This window comes from Crinia signifera, chromosome 6 (genome assembly GCF_055691185.1).
Source record: "Crinia signifera chromosome 6, ASM5569118v1, whole genome shotgun sequence".
Taxonomy (NCBI): domain Eukaryota; kingdom Metazoa; phylum Chordata; class Amphibia; order Anura; family Myobatrachidae; genus Crinia; species Crinia signifera.
In genome coordinates this window covers 142,932,804-142,953,446 of record NC_139222.1, presented here as the reverse complement: position 1 = coordinate 142,953,446, position 20,643 = coordinate 142,932,804, and the positions used below count along the sequence as shown (strand labels likewise).

At 46.3% G+C, this 20,643-nt stretch overlaps 2 protein-coding genes across 9 annotated transcripts in view; one reads left to right on the top strand and one right to left on the bottom strand.

The window, feature by feature from the left end:
• TANC2 (tetratricopeptide repeat, ankyrin repeat and coiled-coil containing 2) overlaps positions 1-20,643 on the top strand; it is a 454,397-nt gene that overhangs the window by 107,292 nt on the left and 326,462 nt on the right. For 6 of the 8 annotated variants that reach the window (XM_083147485.1, XM_083147489.1, XM_083147490.1 and 3 more), the window contains one exon: positions 10,115-10,180. The exons of the other annotated variants lie outside the window; for them this stretch is intronic. The gene's annotated coding sequence lies outside the window, so the exon portion shown is untranslated. The remainder of the gene's footprint in view (positions 1-10,114; positions 10,181-20,643) is intronic. 8 annotated transcript variants of the gene reach the window in all.
• Positions 11,104-13,228, bottom strand: LOC146008315 (uncharacterized). Its single transcript, XM_083147483.1, has 2 exons — positions 12,360-13,228; positions 11,104-12,031 (listed from the first exon to the last, which is right to left on the bottom strand). Exons 1-2 carry the CDS (start codon positions 12,994-12,996, stop codon positions 11,610-11,612), a joined length of 1,059 nt encoding a protein of 352 aa, XP_083003609.1. The 5' UTR covers positions 12,997-13,228; the 3' UTR covers positions 11,104-11,609.

Below are 20,643 nucleotides of genomic sequence, written 5' to 3'. Positions count from 1 at the left end.
TTCAATGTTCCAATACATTGAGATAACTTGATATGTTCTATTTACATTTGCTTTTTATCATACTTGAAGCACTTTTTGGCATTGTCTATAAGGCACCTGTATGTGCCATGTTTCTGCTGCTCATATTTGCACATGGAAGGAGTAAAGGTGTCCATACACTATGCTATTCTCCTCAGGATCAGCTAATCATGCAGATGATTGCATCGTGTATGTCAACAATCAAGCAGCATGTAATCGCTTTCAGAGAGGTGCTGAGACCTAGATGCGGGTGAGGAATGCTGGAAAGCTAGGGAGCAGAATGGTTTGGCCAAAAATGAGCTACTTTGCATGTTTATAGAATGGTCTGCTGGCGGGTGTGGATTATTAGGTCACCAGCAAGTTGGTCGACATGGGTTAGGTTGACAGTCAAAAGGTCGACATGGGGTTTTTGTTCTAAATGTCGACCCATAAATGTCCCCTCGCATGGCTCACTGCACTCGTCATGCTTCGGGCGCGGTGCCTCGCTACACTCGGCACACTATTTTATTATCCCACCATGTCCAAGTGAATGGTAGGGCATGAAATACCGCCTGTTGGCGCATGTCTGCTCAATTTTTTTAAACCATGTCGACCTAATGACCCTGTCAACAAAGGCTCATGTCGACATTTCTGCATGTTGACCTAGACTCATGTTGACCTAAATGCATGTTGACCTAATGACTGTCGACCAACATGCTGGTGATCCAATGACCATATCCCCTGCTGGCAGTGATGGTGAAATGAAGGCACCAGTGTTTAGATTACTATGATAATGAAGAAAATACAAAGTTAATAGTGGTCATCTGTGACTTCCCAGTGTACTGCTCTAGTTCTTCACATGATTATTGGTTTATAACGCTGACATGGCCACTTTTATAACAATTTTTTGCAACCACCTGTTACATATAGGTAAACTGTCATGCTATTCCACTTTCAGACATAAATGTCTGGAATTTCAGGAAATTTCCAGAAAACCGGGATTGAAGACCTCGGTTGACTCTTTCACACAAAAAAGGACCTGTGTTGAACGGCAAATTACTGGGGAGAAATGTTTAACCCGGTAATTTGCCTTTCTGTGTGAAAGGGGTAACAATTGTAATGTTGTGAAATAGCAGAATACTAAGCAATGGGATGATACTGACTTTTTGTTCAGAAAGGGAAGGATTATCAGTTTGGGTAGAGATAATGTAGAGCAAGAGAGATCTAACGTATCAACTCCTAACTGATATTTTCCAAACACAGCCTGACGGGATGTTACAAGCTGATTGGTTGGTACTATGGGCCTTATTCTAGTTCACTCTTTCTGACAAAATCCTTCTTAGATTGACAAAACCATGTGCACTGCAGGTGGGGCAGATGTTACTTGTGCAGTGAGAATTAGATTTGGGTAGGGGTTTACTTCAAAGTGAGATCTATATTGCAGTGTAAAAATAAAGCAGCCAGTATTTACCCTGCACAGAAACAAAATAACTCACCCTCTGCACATTTTACATCTGCCCCCCTGCAGTGCACATGGTTTTGTCCATCTAAGAAGGATTTTGTCAGAAAGAGTGAACTAGAATAAGGCCCTATATCTCTCTGGGCTTTGTTAAATATCCCCCATGTTATGAAATCCCTTCTGTCAACACATTTGTCACTGGCAGCATAACTGTATGACGTGTTGAGCCTCTCAGTGACACATCGCAGAACTGGAAGGGCAGCATAGTAATGATACATTGCCAGACTACTTATTGCCTCATATCCATGACCAGGAGCTATTTGTGCTACAATGGTTTTAAAGGAAGTTGGTAGTTTTAGTGAAGGTTGTTCTCAGATCTATATATATATATATATATATAGATTTTTTTTTTTATTGGTAAGAGTTAAAAATCCACCTCCACTCAAAGTTACAGTATGTGCATATATTGGAGCAACATAGAAAAAGTACAATCGCCTGGTTGGAGCTGAACCTTGATCTTAGTGCTGTGCAGTGGCCCCCTTGTACTGTCTTAGCCAGTATGACTCCAGGGAGGCAGTCTGATGGCAGCGGAGTGATGAAGAGCTGAAGATGCAAGATGCCGTGGTAATCCTGAATGGCCAGCCATGCAAAGAGCTTAAGGCCTCCCACGCCAGGTGAAGAACGAAGAAGACAACATATAAGTCCTGGGAAATGCAGCAACCATGAAAACAGGCTTTATAAGTTGCCGGCCCCCATATGAAGATGGACCTAATGATCCAAGCTGGTCCCTGGATCCCAGATCGAGGCAAAACATCATCCTCCCGCTGTTGGATTTGTGTGGGTTTTGGAATCTATATAAGTCCCTGCTGATCTGCCACATCTTCACTCATTGGTGATGGTAGTAGACTGACATGTGTTTGTTTGTCTGGGGTGGTGTGCGTGCTGCTCTATGAGCTCTTATCAGCCCAGGCAGGGTGGCTGGTGTGCTCTTCTCAGCGCAGGCAGGATGACTGGTGTGCCCTTCTCAGCCCAGGCAGGGTGGCCGGGGTGCCCTATCATCCCAGGCAGGGTGGCCGGGGTGCCCTATCAGCCCAGGCAGGGTGGCCGGTGTGCCCTATCAGCCCAGGCAGGGTGGCCGGTGTGCCCTATCAGCCCAGGCAGGGTGGCCGGTGTGCCCCATCAGCCCAGGCAGGGTGGCCGGTGTGCCCCATCAGCCCAGGCAGGGTGGCCGGTGTGCCCCATTAGCCCAGGCAGGGTGGCCGGTGTGCCCCATTAGCCCAGGCAGGGTGGCCGGTGTGCCCTTTCAGCCCAGGCAGGGTGGCCGGTGTGCCCTATCAGCCCAGGCAGGGTGGCCGGTGTGCCCTATCAGCCCAGGCAGGGTGGCCGGTTAGCCCTATCAGCCCAGGCAGGGTGGCCGGTTAGCCCTATCAGCCCAGGCAGGGTGGCCGGTGAGCCCTATCAGCCCAGGCAGGGTGGCCGGTGAGCCGTATCAGCTTTGGGCTCGTTTTAAGTGTCCCCCTGCGGGGCTCACCATGCTACACTTTCTAGAATCAAGTCCATGCCAACGTGGATAGTGGGGGTATGAACAGGTCGGGAGGACGTGAACCGCGTCTCCCTCAAAGGGCTCGTTGTGCTCGCCGCGCTTCTGGCTGACGTGGATAGAGGGGGTGTTTCAGGAACACATTCACATCTGTCATGTCAGACAGGTTAAAAATGGTCAATGGTTCCCACACAATGTAATAAGCACTGGCACAAGGCTGACTGACTACGCTAACTGCGTAACACTGACTACGCTAACTGCATAAGCTCTGGTTAGGCACAAACGCACACACAGTCGCAGACAAAAGCTGACTACGCTGGCCGTGGGAACACTACGCTGATTCTGACAGGGACACTACACTGACTACGTAAGTGCCGCCGTGAAACTACACAAGTGTGTGTCAGCCAGTGGTGTAATGTCTGAGGGTAGGGTGGCCAATCCTGGGAACGGGATCCCGGGATTTGGCCCCAAAATGTCTGGGATTTCAATCCCGGGATTTTGGGATTAGACTGCGTATGCGCAGTGTAATGCCGGGCAACGTCTGAGCACCCGCTCAGACGCTGCCCGGCTGTTCCCGACCTGGTGTGACTGAGTGCATATATGTGGGGTGGTTAGTGTAAGGATGGGGTAGAAGGGTTAGGCCGTAGGGTATGAGGGTTAAGCACTAGCAAGGAGGTGCAAAACTAGCCTGCGGGAGGGTATGGATGGAGGGTTAGTCAGTGCGTCACTGTGATAGAACACAGCCCGCAGGGTCAGGGAGTGTGTCAGTGTGATAAAGCGCAGGCCGTAGGGTGAGGTAGTGTGTCAGTGTGATAGAGCGCAGCCCACAGGGTGAGAGACTGCGTCAGTGTGCTAGAGCGTAGGCCCCAGGGTAAGGGACTTAATCAGCGGGATATAGCCCAGGCTCCAGGGTGAAGGAGTGTGTCAGTGTGATACAGCACAGGTTGCAGGGTGAGGTAGTGCGTCAGTGTGATTGATACAGCGCAGGCCATAGGGTTAGGGAGTGCGCCATTGTGATAGAACGCAGGGTGAAGGAGTGCGTCAGTGTGATAGAGCGCAGGCCCCAGGGTGAACAAGTGCGTCAGTGTGATAGAACGCAGCCCGCAGGGTGAGGGACTGCGTCAGTGGGAGAGAGTGCAGGCCCCAGTTTGAAGGCATGCGTCAGTTTGATATAAAGCAGCCTGCAGGGTGAGGGAGTGCACAAGTGTGATACAGCGCAGGCTCCATGGTCAAGGAGTGTGTCAGTTTGATACACCGTAGGGTGAGGGAGTGCGTCACTGTGATACAGCGCAGGCCATAGGGTGAGGTAGTGTGTTAGTGTGATACAGCGCAGGTCGTAGGGTGAGGTGGTGCGTCTGTGTGATATAAATGTGGCCCCAGGGTGAGTGAGTTTGTCAATGTGATAAAACACAGGCCCCAGGGTGAGAGAGTGCCGTCAGTGTGATAGAGCGCAGGACGTGAGGTGAGGGATAGCGTTAGTATGGTCCGAATTTGGCCCCGAGGTGTGTTAGTGCGTCATTGTGATAGAACACAGGCCCCAGGGTGAGGGAGTGCATCAGGCTGAATGGAGGATGTGGTGTGAGGGAGAGCGTGAGTGTGATAGAAATTTGGCCCCAGGGTGAGGAAGTGCGTGAGTGTGATAAACAGTGAGCTGACACCTTCTTCCACCTATATCCGCCCTCTTTCTTTCACTATCCTAGCGAAGGGCTGTGTGAATGATTTCTTCGCACAGGACCATCGCCCATCGGCGATCCACTTTGTGCGGGTACAACGCACGTGCTCATTGCGGTGCATTCACATGTCCAATTTGGACCTGATTGCAATCGTGCAAAAAAAACGCAGCCGTACGATCAAGTCTAAATGACGCCCTGTCTATGGTCATTGACATTTTAACACAGTACGTTTCTTAAACCATATTTCACACAATAAAGGAGTTTACAGGTTAAGGGAGCAGAGCCACTTACGACGGTGTGAAAAGCGCCCGTAGAACGCGATGAATCACCTAGTAGGTTATTCACTAAGTATTCACTAAGCATATGTAGTAAGAATAAATGAGAAAAAAAGCCCATCTGTCTTCTGTGCAATCCAGGCTCTCGGTACTAGAACACTGGTGTCTGGAGGGATGTTTATTTGTATCCCCATCTGGTAAAGAAAGCTTTATTCAGAGAATGCTGGTATTCCATGAATTATTGTCAAACTTTTACATTTAGTTTGGTCTGTTGGTGTACAGTTAGTTAATGAAAAAATGGAATTGTGCTTGCCTGGAACATGCCATTTGTTGGTGTCCCATTGGTCATAATGATCTAATGCTACACACTATAATCATTCTCTTTTGCTATATATACTATTAATGGTATATGCACATGATCTGTCCAAGCTCTGATTAGTGATTAGCTTCTCTCTAGTCACATTTTAGTTACCAGGTCATCAACAGCATCTGTAAAACAAAACTCTTAGGTGGCAATTTGTCACACATATTTATACTGTGTGATACACCCCCTTAAAGATGTGAGGATGTCTCAGAAAAATATTAGCTCAGACTGGTGTTCTAAAGCCTCTTCGCTTACTTCATCATGTGTCATAGGAACATATGCAGATATATCAACCATTAATACCTGGCCAAATAGAATACATTTGTTAAATATGGAATTGCCAAGTTGCTGCTTCTAGCCTGCCAATGTGATTTTAAAAATAATTGATTGAAAAATAAGTAAAATAAAATGTTCATGGAACTTCTCCTTTTTATATAAAGGTCCTGGGAAGAATAAGGTTACAGGGCATGTTTAATAAAGTGTGACCTTTTCAAAGCCAGTAAATCTCAGTGGCTTTGACCCTTTGAGTGCTAAACTTTCTGGGAAAGATGTGTCAAATATCTACTAAAAAATACCAACCTCTTTATTTATTTATTAACAGTTTCTTTATGAAAGATAAGTTAAAAATGCCCTGTTAAAAATGCTCACATTTGTTATATAAATTCATATAACAAAAATGCGTTAAATTATATTTCCTATATAAGGTAAACATTACCGGGCATTATACGTGCCTTCATAGAAATCTGATGACTAGATTTCAATATCCCTAGATCACTAAAATATCTTTAGCAATAGTGGTACAAATTACATTTTTCTTTAGAGTTTTGTTGGTGTTTATAACCACATCTTGTGTTTTCGGGTCCTAAGACCTGCGCTGTACAAATTTAATGTCTGGCATGCAATGCGATTTTTAATTGTACAGGCACCCTGATGGGTGATTACTATGTTAAATGTACCCCCATTGTTAACGCCACCCCCCACTATCAATGGCAACCCGAAGCGTCCCGAGCGCAGCGAGCCCGCGAGGGGGGCGGCGGTGGTACGCATCCTCCGACCTTTTCATACCCCCACTATCCACGTCAGTGTGGAGATGATTTTATATAGTGTGGTGAACGCAGCGAGCCACCGAGCCCGAAGCGTGACGAGCGCACGCGGAATACATGTGAAGTAATCCGCGTCCCCTCTCGGGGCTCGCTGCACTCGCCACGCTTCGGGCTCAGTGGCTCGCTGCGCTCCCCACACTATATAAAATCAACTCCACGCCGATGTGGATAGTGAGGGTATGAAAAGGTCGAAGGACGTGTACCGCCGCCCCTCACGGGCTTGCTGCGCTCGCCACGCTTCGGGTTGGCTTTCATAGTGGGGGTGGCATTAATAATGGTGGTGCATTTAACATAGTAATCACCCATCAGGGTGCCTGTACAATAAAAAAATTGAGTCTGATCTCATCGCATCACATACGATCGGGTCGCATGCGATGCGTTCAAAACGATGGCATAAGATTAAAATCGTGGGCGCCGTGCTAAGAAACCAGTAACGTCAATTTTAATTAGTGCAGCTCATACCCTTGCTCCTCTGCACTCAGCACGCTTTACTGTTCCCAATTGTACTTCACCTGGATGATGAAGCATGAAAAAGTGTCCGTCCGTCCCACCCAAAAAAATTGTATTGACCAAGTGAAAGTCGACCTAGCATCCATATACAGTTTGAGGGGGGTATTCAGTTAAGTCCTTTTTTTTTCAGGTCCTAAAAAAAAACCTGACTTTATTATTCAATTGTGCCCATTTTCGGATGGGTTTTATTCCTGTCTCGCCGATACTGTAAAATCAAGCATGGAATTGAATACACCCCTAAAAAAGGATAGAAAGACCTGAACTGTAATTGAGTTGCATGTTTCTTTTTGTCTGTTTATACTGGTAAAAAAATAGCATCGGGGATAATTGATCTCTGCGGCAAGATAATGAGGCGCTGTAGTGTGTTTTTATAGAAACCGGTGAAAAATCACAAATGAGGCCCATACATATGAGATTACTTGCAGTAATTTCCCGCACTGAGGATAACTGGTTTGTGTTATCAGCAAAATCTCGCATGTTGGATATACTCTATTTTCCCATTACAATGATAAGATTTAGCGAGTGACCATTTTTGTTTTTTTATGAAAAAGGCTAATTATTATATTACAAATGTCATACAATTGTAATTAGATTATAATTCACTGATAGTAATATAGGTGGCAAAATATGCATCATAGACTCAAGAAAAACAGAATTATCTTGAGAAACAGTAAAAGGCAAAGTTCAAAGACCATGTTCTGTGTTCGCGCTCCATTGACATCAATTAAGCCGATGTGTGCACCCAATTTGAGGCATTAAGGCAGAGGTGTTACCACTTAAAAATTTCTAATGAATATGGAAAGAACAAAATAACTTAAATAATATAATGAAAATTAATAGAAAGTAGGTAGGGAAGGAACGGGGATAAATGGGGAAAAAATTATCAATGTGTACATCTAGGCCATGCCCCAATACTTACTCAAGTGTAAAAAATGAGGGGGGGGATTGTAATATCAATTTAGTTTTGTACCATTGTTTTGATTTAAGAATAATGTATTACTGGTCTCTTGATATCAATAGTAAAGCTTCCCCACATTGAGACTCTTCAGTCTTTGTTTCATTGTAGAGGGGAAGGTTCTAGCCAATGCATATCAAATGACCTGGTGTGACAGGAAGAGTGTAACAGGGGCAGAATTGGGTAGTTTTGCCTCTGAGTCCTTGGCGTATACCGCAGCACCAGTGTCGGTGGAAGATGTTAAATAGTTTGTCTAGCGCAAATAGTTTAACCTCAATCCAGAATTTCTTTATTCCATTACAGCCACATATACAATGATCTAAGAATGCTTCTATCTGGGCACAGTTGGACATGCTGATGAATTTGCTATGCCAACCACGTGGCAGTGATTTGGGAAAGATGGCCTGTATAACAGACAATTGAACGTTTCTCTTTTGGTGGAAGCAGTAAAGGCCCATACACACTGGGCGACTTTCAGCTGAAAGCCACTCAGTTTATTAGTTTGAGTGGGTTTCAGCATGAAAGCCACCCAGTGTGGTATTACCAGCAGATGAGTGGCAGAATGGACGGCCTTTAATAGCGTCCTTCTATATAAAGCCGGCCACCCTGGGGAAAATCATGAAAACACTCCGTATGTTTTGTGTTTTCAGCCCATCCGTTTTCTCCATGATCGTTATCCATACATGCTGGGCAAAAACTCCCAGTGTGTATGGACCTTTTAGTGTTTGCAGAAAATATTGAAGATTTTATAAAGTCGTAGCTCCTGTCTGCAGCTCGTGATGCCCGTGGAGATTGTGCCATAAAGTACAGACGTGCGCGATAAAAAAAGGAGCTATAGCTCTTTATGAATAGGATACAGGAATTTTGAACATGAAGGATTTTGCAGCTCTGTAAAAAAAATAATCCCAGATAATCAGTCTACAGATTGCCATTAGCAAAACCCGGGAACCACCACTTACATTCATAGCCTGCAGTTAGTGTTGGACTGGGACATGAATGACCCACCCGGGGGCTGCAATGATAGGTGCCAGCCACCACATAGGCTTTTAGAGAGCGCATGATATGGGGCCCTTGATAAATATATATTTACTGAACATTTCAAGGTCTAGCATGATAATGTATGTCGATAGTGAATAGGTCAACCACTGTTGGTTGACATTGAAAAGGTTGACACATGAAAAAGGTCCACATGGTGGAAAGGTCAACATTAAAAAATGGCACCGTGAGCTTTACATCGTATAAGTGTACCGCTTCGCTCTCCATGCTTCGGGCACAGTGTACTTCCCCGATCAGGAATCGGGTGCGATACATCGCAGGTGCTAAAAAAGCCCCTGCCATGTACCACTAATGGGTGCACATATGATTTATCTTATGTGCAATCCGTCCGACCTACACTGATCCAATGCGCACAGGACATCGGATCGGATGTCTGACGCATCTGATTTGGGATTGATCGCTGCTCGATCTGTCAAAATCGGGCAAATATCGGACAAGTGATAGGCACCTTAAATTATTGAAATGTATTCACTAGAATAGGTGTATGAGCCCAGTGCATTGCTTTGTCCAGAGCCTGTAATGCTGTTAAGATGGCGTGACTGAAGCAATGATGAATATTGACATATGTGTATATGCTGGCTGTTGATCATGAATCCACAGTTGATCCTCTGCACTGTTCCACAGTCCGCTGAAGTGTTGGAGTTGTCTATTGTACAAATTAATAATATATACCACAGAGATATAGCACTTTTAAACTTCTTTATCTATGCCTTCACTCCTTTGGAGATACATAAAAACCGTTGCACACGGGGAAAACATGCATTTATATTAAACACTTAAAAAAAATATTGCTATTATTGCAGCATTTGTCAAGAATAGCTCCTGGTGTGTCTAGAAGAGCTACTGTTGCAATGTTTTTGATACTGTGTGGCGCCCATGTGCTGAGGAGATGGTTACACAAGCATGGACAATGTTCTGCCTGTCACAGAAAAAGAGCAATGTGCAGAGTAAATAGATGATTATCTGTTTCTGTGCTGGACATTTGTATGTGTCAGATTCAGTATAGCTCTTTAAGATGGCGTGGAATGGAAAAACTCTGAAACACTGTCTGCTGGAATGCAAGAATGAGAATTTGAATTAAATAGGACCCATTGTTTCTTGATGAAATTATTTAAAACAGGTGTAGGGAGGGGACAGCATGCCAGAGAATCACCATGTTCCTCTTGTTCTTGTGTCTGACAGGATCTGTGCTGTGTATGGAGAGAGTCGCAGTGTCTCACGGTCACCACCTGGTTCACTCTACACAAGGTAATAGTCTCAGCCACTGGCCTCAGTTTCTGTTTGTCTCATTAAATGGTAGCATTGTGTATTTGTGAGGAAAATGGATCTTTTTCACAAAAGGAATTCATTCCCACTGTAAAATTGTTAGTTTGGGGTGTTAACTGTTATTACAAAATATGTATTTACTATTTGGTCTCTTATACCCCTTTTCCACTTGCAGTCCCGGGTCAGACCCGGGAATGTGTACCCGGATGCTTCCCGGGACACTACCCGGGAATGTACCCTTTCACACTGCATTCAGACCCGGGACAGCCCCATTCACACTGATCCCAGGAAATCACTGCAAATACCATATGAAATGGTCATTTTAACTAAAAAAAAAGTGATGACAAGGGTGTTTAAAATTATAATTTTTTTATTTGGTTTAGCACCTTTGGATTGTAGGTGCAATTTTTATTTGCCTTTCATTTTGCCTTTGTATAGACACAACAATAAAACAATAAAACAATAAAGAAACCCTCCTCCACCCGTACCACCCCCATCCCAACCGCCCCCGTCCCAATCCCCCCATACCAACCCCCCGTCCAAACCGCCCCCATACCAACCTCCCTCGTCCCAACCCCCCCATCCCAAACAAGAATTGCTTGAAGTTTAGCATTTCAAGCTAACCGAATGCACAACCAGTTGTGCATTAACACTTTAGTCAGGCATGTCCGACGTTGGCCCTCCAGGTGTTTTGAGGCCGCACATCCCAGTATGCTTTGCGATAGTTTTTGCATTCTCTAATAGCAACACTGTGGCGGAGCATGCTGGGATGTGTGGTTTCGGAGCGTCTGGAGGGCCAACGTTGGACATGCCTGCTTTAAGTGCAAAACAATGAACTACAGGTACATAAACGCATGCCCTCCAACATGGCCCATTCCATTAGGTACAAAATGCTCTGTTTCTGGACTTTCCTGCCAGTGGCAGTTGCAGAGTTGGAGCTGCAGCACAATCCAATGTTCAAAAAGGGGAGCCACACCTAATGCCACTCAAAACATCACTGTCCTGGACTCACTGACAGTTGATGTGACCCCCCTCTTTGAATTGTGGACTATGCTGGAGTCCAACCTCTGTAACTGCCACTGGCAGGGAAGTCCAGGAGCAGAACATTTTGTACCTAATGGAGTGGGTCATGTTGGAGGGTATGTAAACACTGAGGTAAACTAGTGCCGAGGCACTTTAAGTGCAACACAAAATGTACTAGTAGTGCATAAACACTGAGGTAAACTAGTGCCGAGGCACTTTAAGTGCAACACAAAATGTACTAGTAGTGCATAAAAAACGAGGTAAACTAGTGCCGAGGCACTTTAAGTGCAAAACAATGAACTACAGGTACATAAACACTGAGGTCAACTAGTGCCGAGGCACTTTAAGTGCAAAACAAACAAAAAAAATTAAGTATGTGCCTATAGCTTTAAGACAAATTGCGAAAAACTGAAAACTCTGAGGTTTGCTCATTTGCAGCATTGCTTGAACCAAAGTATGGTCCATGATTATATGTGGAATAACCCGGTTCAGGGTATTGTGAGCTGTGGTGTTGGTTAGGAGCTTTTGGATTATTGAACAAACGTTCCATGAACGCCATGTTCATTTGCTGCAATTCCCTATGACGCTCAAGAGCCTCTCTATTCATGCGTTCCTGCATTGACAGGATTTTAGAAAGAAATGAGTCCTGCATTTCACGCTCGGCCTCTAAAAATTTGTCGATCCTTGCATTCTCCTGTGTGGACATAGCATTGTCCATTTCTCGGAGTTCTTCAACAAGGGCACTTGTCATGGCTCTAGCTGCTTGCCCCGCTTTGTTCATTTTCTTCGTTCTAGGTGGAACGTTGTAAACTGTAAAGATAAGATATAAATTGAAAATGACCATACATAAAAATAGCAGCTTTGGCAAACTAACACACTGCGACATCACTGCAGGTTATACTTTGATAACTGTATATTATGTCACCCCCCCCCCCCCTTCCCACAGCCTACAAGTCCCATCATGCCTTGCCACAGTTTTGCTATTAGGCAATGCTTAAACTGTGCCAAGGCATACTGGGATATGTAGTTCCACAACTGCTGGAGGACCACTATGCTGTGCATAACCCTATGCTCCACCTCCACCCCACCCCCAACCTAACCCTATAGTGTGCTATGTGTCTTTAAAAAATAAACTTACTGTTTCTCTGCAAAGTTGGGGAGACGGCACTTTGTGGAAACCCACTGTCAGTGGTCGCAGCTTCCACGACCTCTTCAACGGTGACGGATATGCTGCCATCAGGGCTGGGCAGGTGGGTGGATGTTTCATGCTCACTACAATCAGGTGTGTCCTCAATTAGCAGGGGTGATGAGTGGCAGACTTCACTTGTCTGTGTATCTTCAGGGCCTTGGCTGCTTTCTGCAGCAATGTACTGTGAACTTGAAGACAGACTCACAGGATTGCAGAGAGCTGTGTGCCCGAAGACGGTTGCGCAGATGTCATAATATTCCCACTCGATGCGGCCAGCCCCACTCTTTTTACGGTTGTTGTCATGCACCTTCATGAACTTCTTTCTCAGGGTCTTCAGTTTATTGACAACTTGCTGTTGTGACCGGATCATGCCTCTGGCTTCAAGCAGCTTTGATATGTTTTTATAAACCACGGCATCTTTGACTGTGCCAGTAATTTGGCGTTTTATCTCCTCCTCGCCCCTTATGCTCAGGAGCTCTCTCACTTCCTGGTCCGTCCAGTTTGCCATGATGCCCGTCTGCTCCGATCTGCACATGTCCAGGGCTTCTCTTCCGCTTTCCAGTGCGATTACAGATGACATCAGCATTGTGAGCCCAAACAAAGCTCCAATCAGCAGCTTTTTTAAAGTCCCGTGTACCCGATCCCGGGTACGGGACCATTCACACTGGCCGCATCCCGTGTCGATTCCGGATCCTACCCAGGTCAGGACCTGGGTAGAGATCCCGGAATGCTGAACACGGGATATTCGCCCAAGACCCTTTCACACTGCACTAAATCCCGGGTTGATGCGCGTTCATGTGCAAAAACCCGGGATATTTTTGCAAGTGGAAAAGGGGTATAAAAATGTGTATTAATGTGTGTGTTCGTAACATGCTTTTAGTTGTCTAAATGGAAACCGTAGGCCTGGTTTGGCCATTTAAATGCACTTTTGCTGTATGTGGATGGTGGAAATTACATCAATGCCATCCACTTGTTATACAGAAAATGTTTGTTATACAGGAAGTGTCTCTGCAGCCAGCGGTGTAGCTAGGTGCCACGGCGCCCGGAGCAAGGGCATGTTTTGCGCCCCCCCCCCCCCCAATTTGTAGTAGGTGAGGCTCCTGCGCAGTGAAAAGGGGGTGTGGCCTAACATTACACAACACGCTATAATGCCCATTACACGTTATACCAAACTCCATAATGCCCATTACACGTTATGCCACACACTGTAATGTCCATTATATATAATACCACACACCGTGATGCCCATTACATATAATACCACACACTCTTATGCCAATTACACCTTATGCCACACACCGTAATGCTTATTACATATTATACCACACACCATCATGCCCATTACACATTATGCCACACACTGTAATGCCTATTATATATTATGCCAGACAAATGCGGCTTACCTAAATGCTTGTTGCCAGGAGTTACATGCTCGATGCCAGGGGTTTCATGCTCGTTGCCATGGGAAATTCATGCTCGTTGCCATTGGGACTCACATGCTCCTTGCCCAGAGGGTTATATGTGTAATACCCCCATAGTAGATACTCCTTTTACACACTTGTGGGGGTATCACTGCTGTAATAACCCCATTATGGTTGTGGTTGTTACCCCCATTTCCCCCTTGGCAGCAGCAGGGCAGACAGGTATACACTCATATGCACCTTATTACAGGCCAGCAGAAGAAGGGGAGCCCACCCCCTATGTTTGCCACTCCGAGTTCTTTTATTAAACTAACAGCGGGGCAGGGAGGATAAAGAGGGGAGCCCAGCCCGTATAATGTGTCCTGAATTTGCAGAGTATTGCAGCGGAAGGGGTAACAAGGGCAGAGTGGTGCAGCAGAAGGGCATGTGGAGTCTTACCCTCTGTTGTGGCGCATCTGCCCCCTTCGATCTCCAGCTGCTGTGATCTTCAGCGCTGCCCGGGATGCCAAGCACCGCTCCAGGCTGCGCACTTTGTCCAGGGCTGTCCTTCTGCTGCAGACGCCGGGGTGAGGTCCTCCACGGAACTCGGCGGTTCCTTCACTGACTCGCGGTACAGGGAAGTGCAAGGCTGGCGGCGCCCTGCATGTCACCCGGGCCCCGGCACAGCGGTAAGTGCTGAGCGGGCGGCAGAGCAGGTAGGGCTGGCGGCGCCCTGCTTGTCACCCGGCCGACAAGCGGGGAGGCGGGAGCGGCTGGGGGAGCAGGTAGGGCGGCTGGCGGTGCGGGGCTAGGACGCGATGCAGGCATGGCTCCGGCGCCATTTGATCTTCCTGCGCCCGGAGCTGGTGCTCCGCCAGAGCCACCCTCGCTACGCCTCTGTCTGCAGCCATTATTCTGCATGGCCGCAGCTAGTAAAGACATACTTCTGCAGCTCTCAGGCAACTTTACAGCCAGCTCGGACAAAATATTATGTGGGCTGATAAGCCAATCTTGTTAGGGTTTGTAAAGTGGTTTATTATGATCTTGGTGGTTTTGTGCCACTTGGATGATGTATGGGGATGCCGGATGGCTGTCAGACCGCTCCCCACGCTGTCTGAGTCCACGCAGTAGGGATCCAAACTGTCTGTGTGCTATACCACACCCGATGTATGGGTGTGTTATTAAAGGAGTGGAGGCCCTAAGCACTGCCAGCCATCCTCAGCCAGGCTGGGCCAGCACCTGGGGGAACACCACAGACCACAGATCTGCAGTAGTACTGTACATCCCCTTACACGAGGCCATGCTCTGTTTCTGTTGCATGCCTTCGATGCGCGCCTAATATATGTCGACCTTGCCTATGTTGACCATAAGCTTGTTTTGACCTTTGGCAGTGTTGACCTAAGGTATGTCGGCCCTTTTTCAGTGTCGACCTAGTCACTGTCATAGGTCGTTGTCAACCTAGACCTTAACTATTATCTATACCGTAACCTAAGGGAAATAGGTGGTGTGACTGTAGTGACTAAGGTCCCGATTCAGGTTTGATTGCACATATGCATTTTTGCAGCATGGGAGATGATCAAATGACTGCATGCGGCCCACAGTACGAATGCATAAGCCATTCATTCAAAGGGAGCCTGGAATGGCTAGTCACCACAGGCTGCCCGCAGGGTGATGGACACCCTGCAGGTATTTGGAGGTGAAAATGTAGCATTTTCCGGGAGTATCCTGGAAAATGCCGGCATTCCCCGGCAGTTGGGAGGGCAGGGCTGCTGACATCATCAGTGGCCTTCTCCACACGGCCATTGCAGCGCTGAGTAAGTCTACACTTACACGGTGCTGCGAGCAAGGGTAAAATCACTTGATGGCTTATGATTTTTTTTTACCCTGCGTGCACAGCTGCAAATGTGTTTGCAGCCATGCACATGGGCGGGCGGAATGCGGACGTTGGTGGGGCGGCATTTACCTGATCGTTGGGTTTCAATATCCCACAGCTCAGCGATCAGGTCTGAATTGGGGCCTAAATGTATTCTGATATTATTCTTGCAAACGCACGTTTGATTTGTTATACACCGCAATATTTTCCATTGCACCAATTCTCTTAAATGACCTCCATGTGTCACTGTATGTAGGGAAGTCTGCAGGGGGGTGTAGTCAAAAGTTCAACAATAACCAACATTCATAATATCAACAATACAATGTCAACAGTTATGGGGCCAAATGTAACGGGTGAGAGAATCAGAAAGGGGAGAGATTTCAGGAGAGTTTTCCCATTTATTTATTTTTTAAAGCGCAATCAATTACATGGCAAAATCATCCTGTCTTTTTCAGTGTAAAACATTGCTCTTTTAAAAATTTTTGGATAACTCTCAAAGAATCTAATTCTCATACCCTATTACATTTGGCCCATGTTGTTAATATTGTAAAAATGTTGACTGGCAACATTTTGACACTCTCAGAATGTCAAACATTAGGGTTAGGGGCTGCGGGGTAGGTTTAAACTCACCAGATCGCCAGGGGATCACAGTCATAACCCAGGAGTCATATTCATAAGACGTGGGGACCCTAATGCTGCACTGGGCCACTGCAGCTGTCAGGAGATGGAAAGTTACTCCTAGGCCAGTAGTGACATTAGGAACATGTTGAATGTTAACATAATCATCTGTATCCTTTTACTTGCGTTCTCGCGCGAAAGGCTCCTGGCGCTGTAAATTAGCCCAGATAAACTGTCCCATGCCACGGTTTATCGGGATATTTTGCCTGCCTTAGCTTCTTTAGTGAGCTGCTAGCGCAAAGTACCGATGGTCAGGGCCGGATTTGTGCCTAGGCCCATGAGGCACGGGCCTCAGGGCGGCACCAATTAAGGGCGGCAATATTTTGACATTAATAGCAGTATGGCAGAGTGGGTCAGCAGCAGCAAGTGATGTGATGCATCATATGTTGGAGGCAGTGCAACTCATCACCCGCCGCTGCCCACCCACTCTGCCATGCATATTACATCTCCACGGTTATCTGCTTGGTCCCCCTGCGCCTCCAGGAAAGCTCCGCTGCTGGGTGCGCTGAAGGTCTACTACTACTACTGAGAGCTCAGGCTCACTGCCATCGGTGCCCATTGGCTACTCAATACACACAGCTTATTGGCTGCTGTGTATCCAATGGCCAGGTACAGTCGCTGAGCCGAGCAACGCGCCTGTCCCTGCACTCAGTCAGTCACAGTATGAGAGAGAGAGACTGACTGAGACAGTGTGCCAATAAAGTGACCAGGTGTGCACGGTGGCCGGGGGGTGTCCGGGGCATCGTCCATGGGGGCCAAGCTGCTGCTGGTCGTGGATGAGCTGCATTGGTATTTTGTGCATGTGCTGGACCCGTACAGCATCATTGGACGCACTACAGCTTCCTTATTCAGCCATTTGTTTATGGTAACTGCCTCTGTTTCCCAAAACAGAGATGAGTCACCAATGTTTGGGGAGAGTACTGAATCAGAGATCTGTCAGAAGACAGAGATTTCCTGATGCCCCAATATGAATCTTGCCCCTAGTACAGATTGATCTTCATGCCCTGTACTTGCTGGCTGTGCTTCAGAGAAGCTGGTTGTTTATGAATACCTGCGTAAGGCTGTTTATAGCCTTGGCTATAAATACATTACATGAAAAAATAGGATAATACAATGAATTTTAAGAGAATTTTATCATTTTGCAGCATGTACATTTCCAGATTTACATGGTCAATGTGTTGACTCTATTACAGCTTGATTTTATGACCATCATAACTTTTCCTGGGACATCACAATATTAGTTATTTAAGATCATTTGCAAGCACTAAAAATGTTTTCAATAATTCAATGCATAAGAAAATATGTTCAATGTAATACTGTAAATAGTTAATGTATTTCTGATACTGACACTGATTAGATGTTAACATTAAGCATGGGCCTTAGGCATCAGTTCATTTTCCTTAGTGTGGTATAGCTCATAGACAGTGTCTAGTCGACATTGAGAAAGGTTGACAAAATAAAATGTTGACATGTGGTTTTCACATTTCTTTGGTGTCAGTGTCGTCACCTGAGCACAAGGCCCCCCATTGAGGCCAGGTGCCTTGTTCCACTACCGCTGCCTTTGGCACACTTTACCTTTCTCAACATGAAAAATTTAAAATGCCCCTAAAAAAACCCATGTCGAACTTATGCTTGTTGGTGTAGACCAGTGGTAGCCAGCCCTAGCCCTCGAGAGCTACCAACAGTTCACATTTTCCAGACAACCTAGCTGCTGCACAGCTGCACTCATTAATCACTGACACATTTTAAAAGATACACAGATGGAGCTAATTAGCTCACTTGTGATTCTGTGAGGAGACCTGCAAAACATGCACTGTTGGTAGCTCTCGAGGACTAGGGTTGGCTACCCCAGGTGAAGACCTTGTCGTGTTGAAGTATTGAGTGTCCATCTAGACATATATACAAATATCACAAACCTATGCTTTTGCAGCCACCTCCCAAACCACCGAATGGCAGCAAACAGTCCATCACAGATAGTCTGCTGCTGTCCCGCATCCTGTGTCGCAGGACCTGTCCCCAAATGTGCTGAATGTGTCCTACACATGCGCAAATTAGTATAATTGGTACTTTGCAGCATAGTGCGCAGCTCCAACCACATCTGAATTCGGCCTATTGTCATCTATAGCAAAGTTGGGGGAATTGTTTTATTTTTGCTTTATGTTTTTTTAGAACCAGCCAATTAGAAGGTGTTTGTCTTGGCAGCCAGGTCTGGATTGATAACCATTGCTCTAGAGCTGCACAGATCAAAGAATGGTAAAATGTTACTCAGTGACTCATTAAGAACACAAAGATGTGGTACTAAATATTAACCAGCCCAATTACGTCTTTAATTCACTTCTTTTAAAACCTTCTGGTCCTGTAGTTATAAATGAAGACACTCTATATAACATGGGGTGCCATTTTAGGGCAAAGAAAAAATGCTTCTTTTAAAAAGTTACTGCTGTGTACGGTCTTCCACTCATGGTCACTGGAAGCATTCTCTGACACGTCCAATGTTCTGCAAAAAAATGATAAAATTAGTAGCTGATAAACTACTAATACCCCATTCACACCAGCCTAAATTCCCGGGTTGAGTCTGGGAACAACCCGGTACTAGCGCTGGTGTGAAAGGTTCCCGGGACAAAATCCTGGGCAAATTTCAACCTGGCTAGGTACCACGGTTGTTCCCGGGTTCAACCCGGGGACCTGGCTCATGTGAAAGGTACAGGGTATACTTACCCGGGTTGCCGTGTCCTCCGTGTCCTGTCCGTCGGGAATTAATGCAGACGGCGGGCGCAAATGACGGGACAGCCGGTGGAGGATGATGACGCAGCTCTCCGGCGGCAGTGAGGACGCCGGAGAGCTGCGTCATCTTCATCCGCAGCCTGTCCCGTCATTTGCGCCGCCGCCTGTGTGGATCCCTGGCCTGCACGGAGGACCAGCAACCGGGGTGAGTTTTCTCCCCACCTCCGCCGCCATCCCTCCGCCGACTGCCCACCTCCTCCCCACCTCCTGCCGGCCTCTTTTCAGCCCCCTTCTCACACCAGAAAATGCAGGGACATTTCTGGTGTGAATGGGTCCAAACCCGGGAATGTCCCTGCTTGTCCTGGGAACTGAATTCCCGGGTTTGTCCCTGCATTTCTGGTGTGAATGGGGTATTAGCAAACAGTTGCTGGATGTCTGACCGACATTCGGGATTCCGACAGTCATTACACCGATGTCGGAATCCAAACTGTTAAAACCCTGACAATTGGGATCCTGACAGGCAGTGGCTATTCTCCCTCGTGGGGTTCACGACCTCCATAGAGGGAGAATAGAATAGGTGGTGAGCGTAGCAAGCCTCTGTGCTCACAGCGTGGGGAGCGCAGCGAGCTTGCAAGGGGCATCGTTGCGCTCGCCCCACTGTCTGAGTCCCGGCAGTCGGGATTCTGACATCGGACTAATGACTGTCTGTTTTCTATACCACACCCATGGCAAACACATAATACACATGCTGGGAATAAGTGGCTTTTGAAAGAAGGGACAATAATCATATCATACTGTGATGAGCCACTCATTAAGGTATCCTTTGCTTAGAAGTATGAATAGGCAGGAATTCTGTTCAAATTATATTGTACAGACGCTATAGAAAAACCACAAAGAGAATCATTTAGATACGTCCGTGTTCTGTACTTTGCACATGTCCTGTGATGTAGGAAACAGGATGGCAGCAGACTGTCAGTGAACAAATTAACTGTTTTTGACTAACCCTAAAAATTATAATAGTTTTGCTTAGATTATTCTTTTGGCATAATTGGACCACCTTTGCGGAGCAGTGTCCTGCGGGCAGTGGGGGGAAAGTTGGTGGAGCCGGTGAGCACGGCTGCCGGGGTAATCACTGATAAGATGTCATGTGCACAACATCTATCAGTGCAGGGAAGGGTGCTGCCCAGCCAAAACTGACAAAAACTGGGGTCTGAGCGCTAGGTCACGCCCCATCTGCTCGTGATCATGCTGCTTCTTTATTGGCTCCACCCCTTTTCAGGGTGATTGCACCTTCGGCACAGCAGGTCCAGATCCAAAGAACACACAAACTTGTGAGGTATGCTTTTGGTGATCAGATTATTCTTGGGCATTGCACTTATTTGGCTATACAAAGTGTGTATATACTGTATGTATGTGTGTATGTTTATATAATATGTATGTACTGTATGTATGTATGTGTGTATGTATATGGCATTACAAGGTATACTGTATATATGGCATTACAAATTGATACTGAAACATGTAGTTAATGTAAAGATTTAGAAGAAAGGTTTTTGGC

Excerpts from the sequence above, each read along its gene's own strand:
- LOC146008315 (XM_083147483.1), bottom strand. The coding sequence starts at position 12,996 with ATGCTGATGTCATCTGTAATCGCACTGGAAAGCGGAAGAGAAGCCCTG. Across the intron at positions 12,032-12,359 it reads CCCAACTTTGCAGAGAAACA|TTTACAACGTTCCACCTAGA; the intron begins GTAAGTTTATTT and ends TTATCTTTACAG.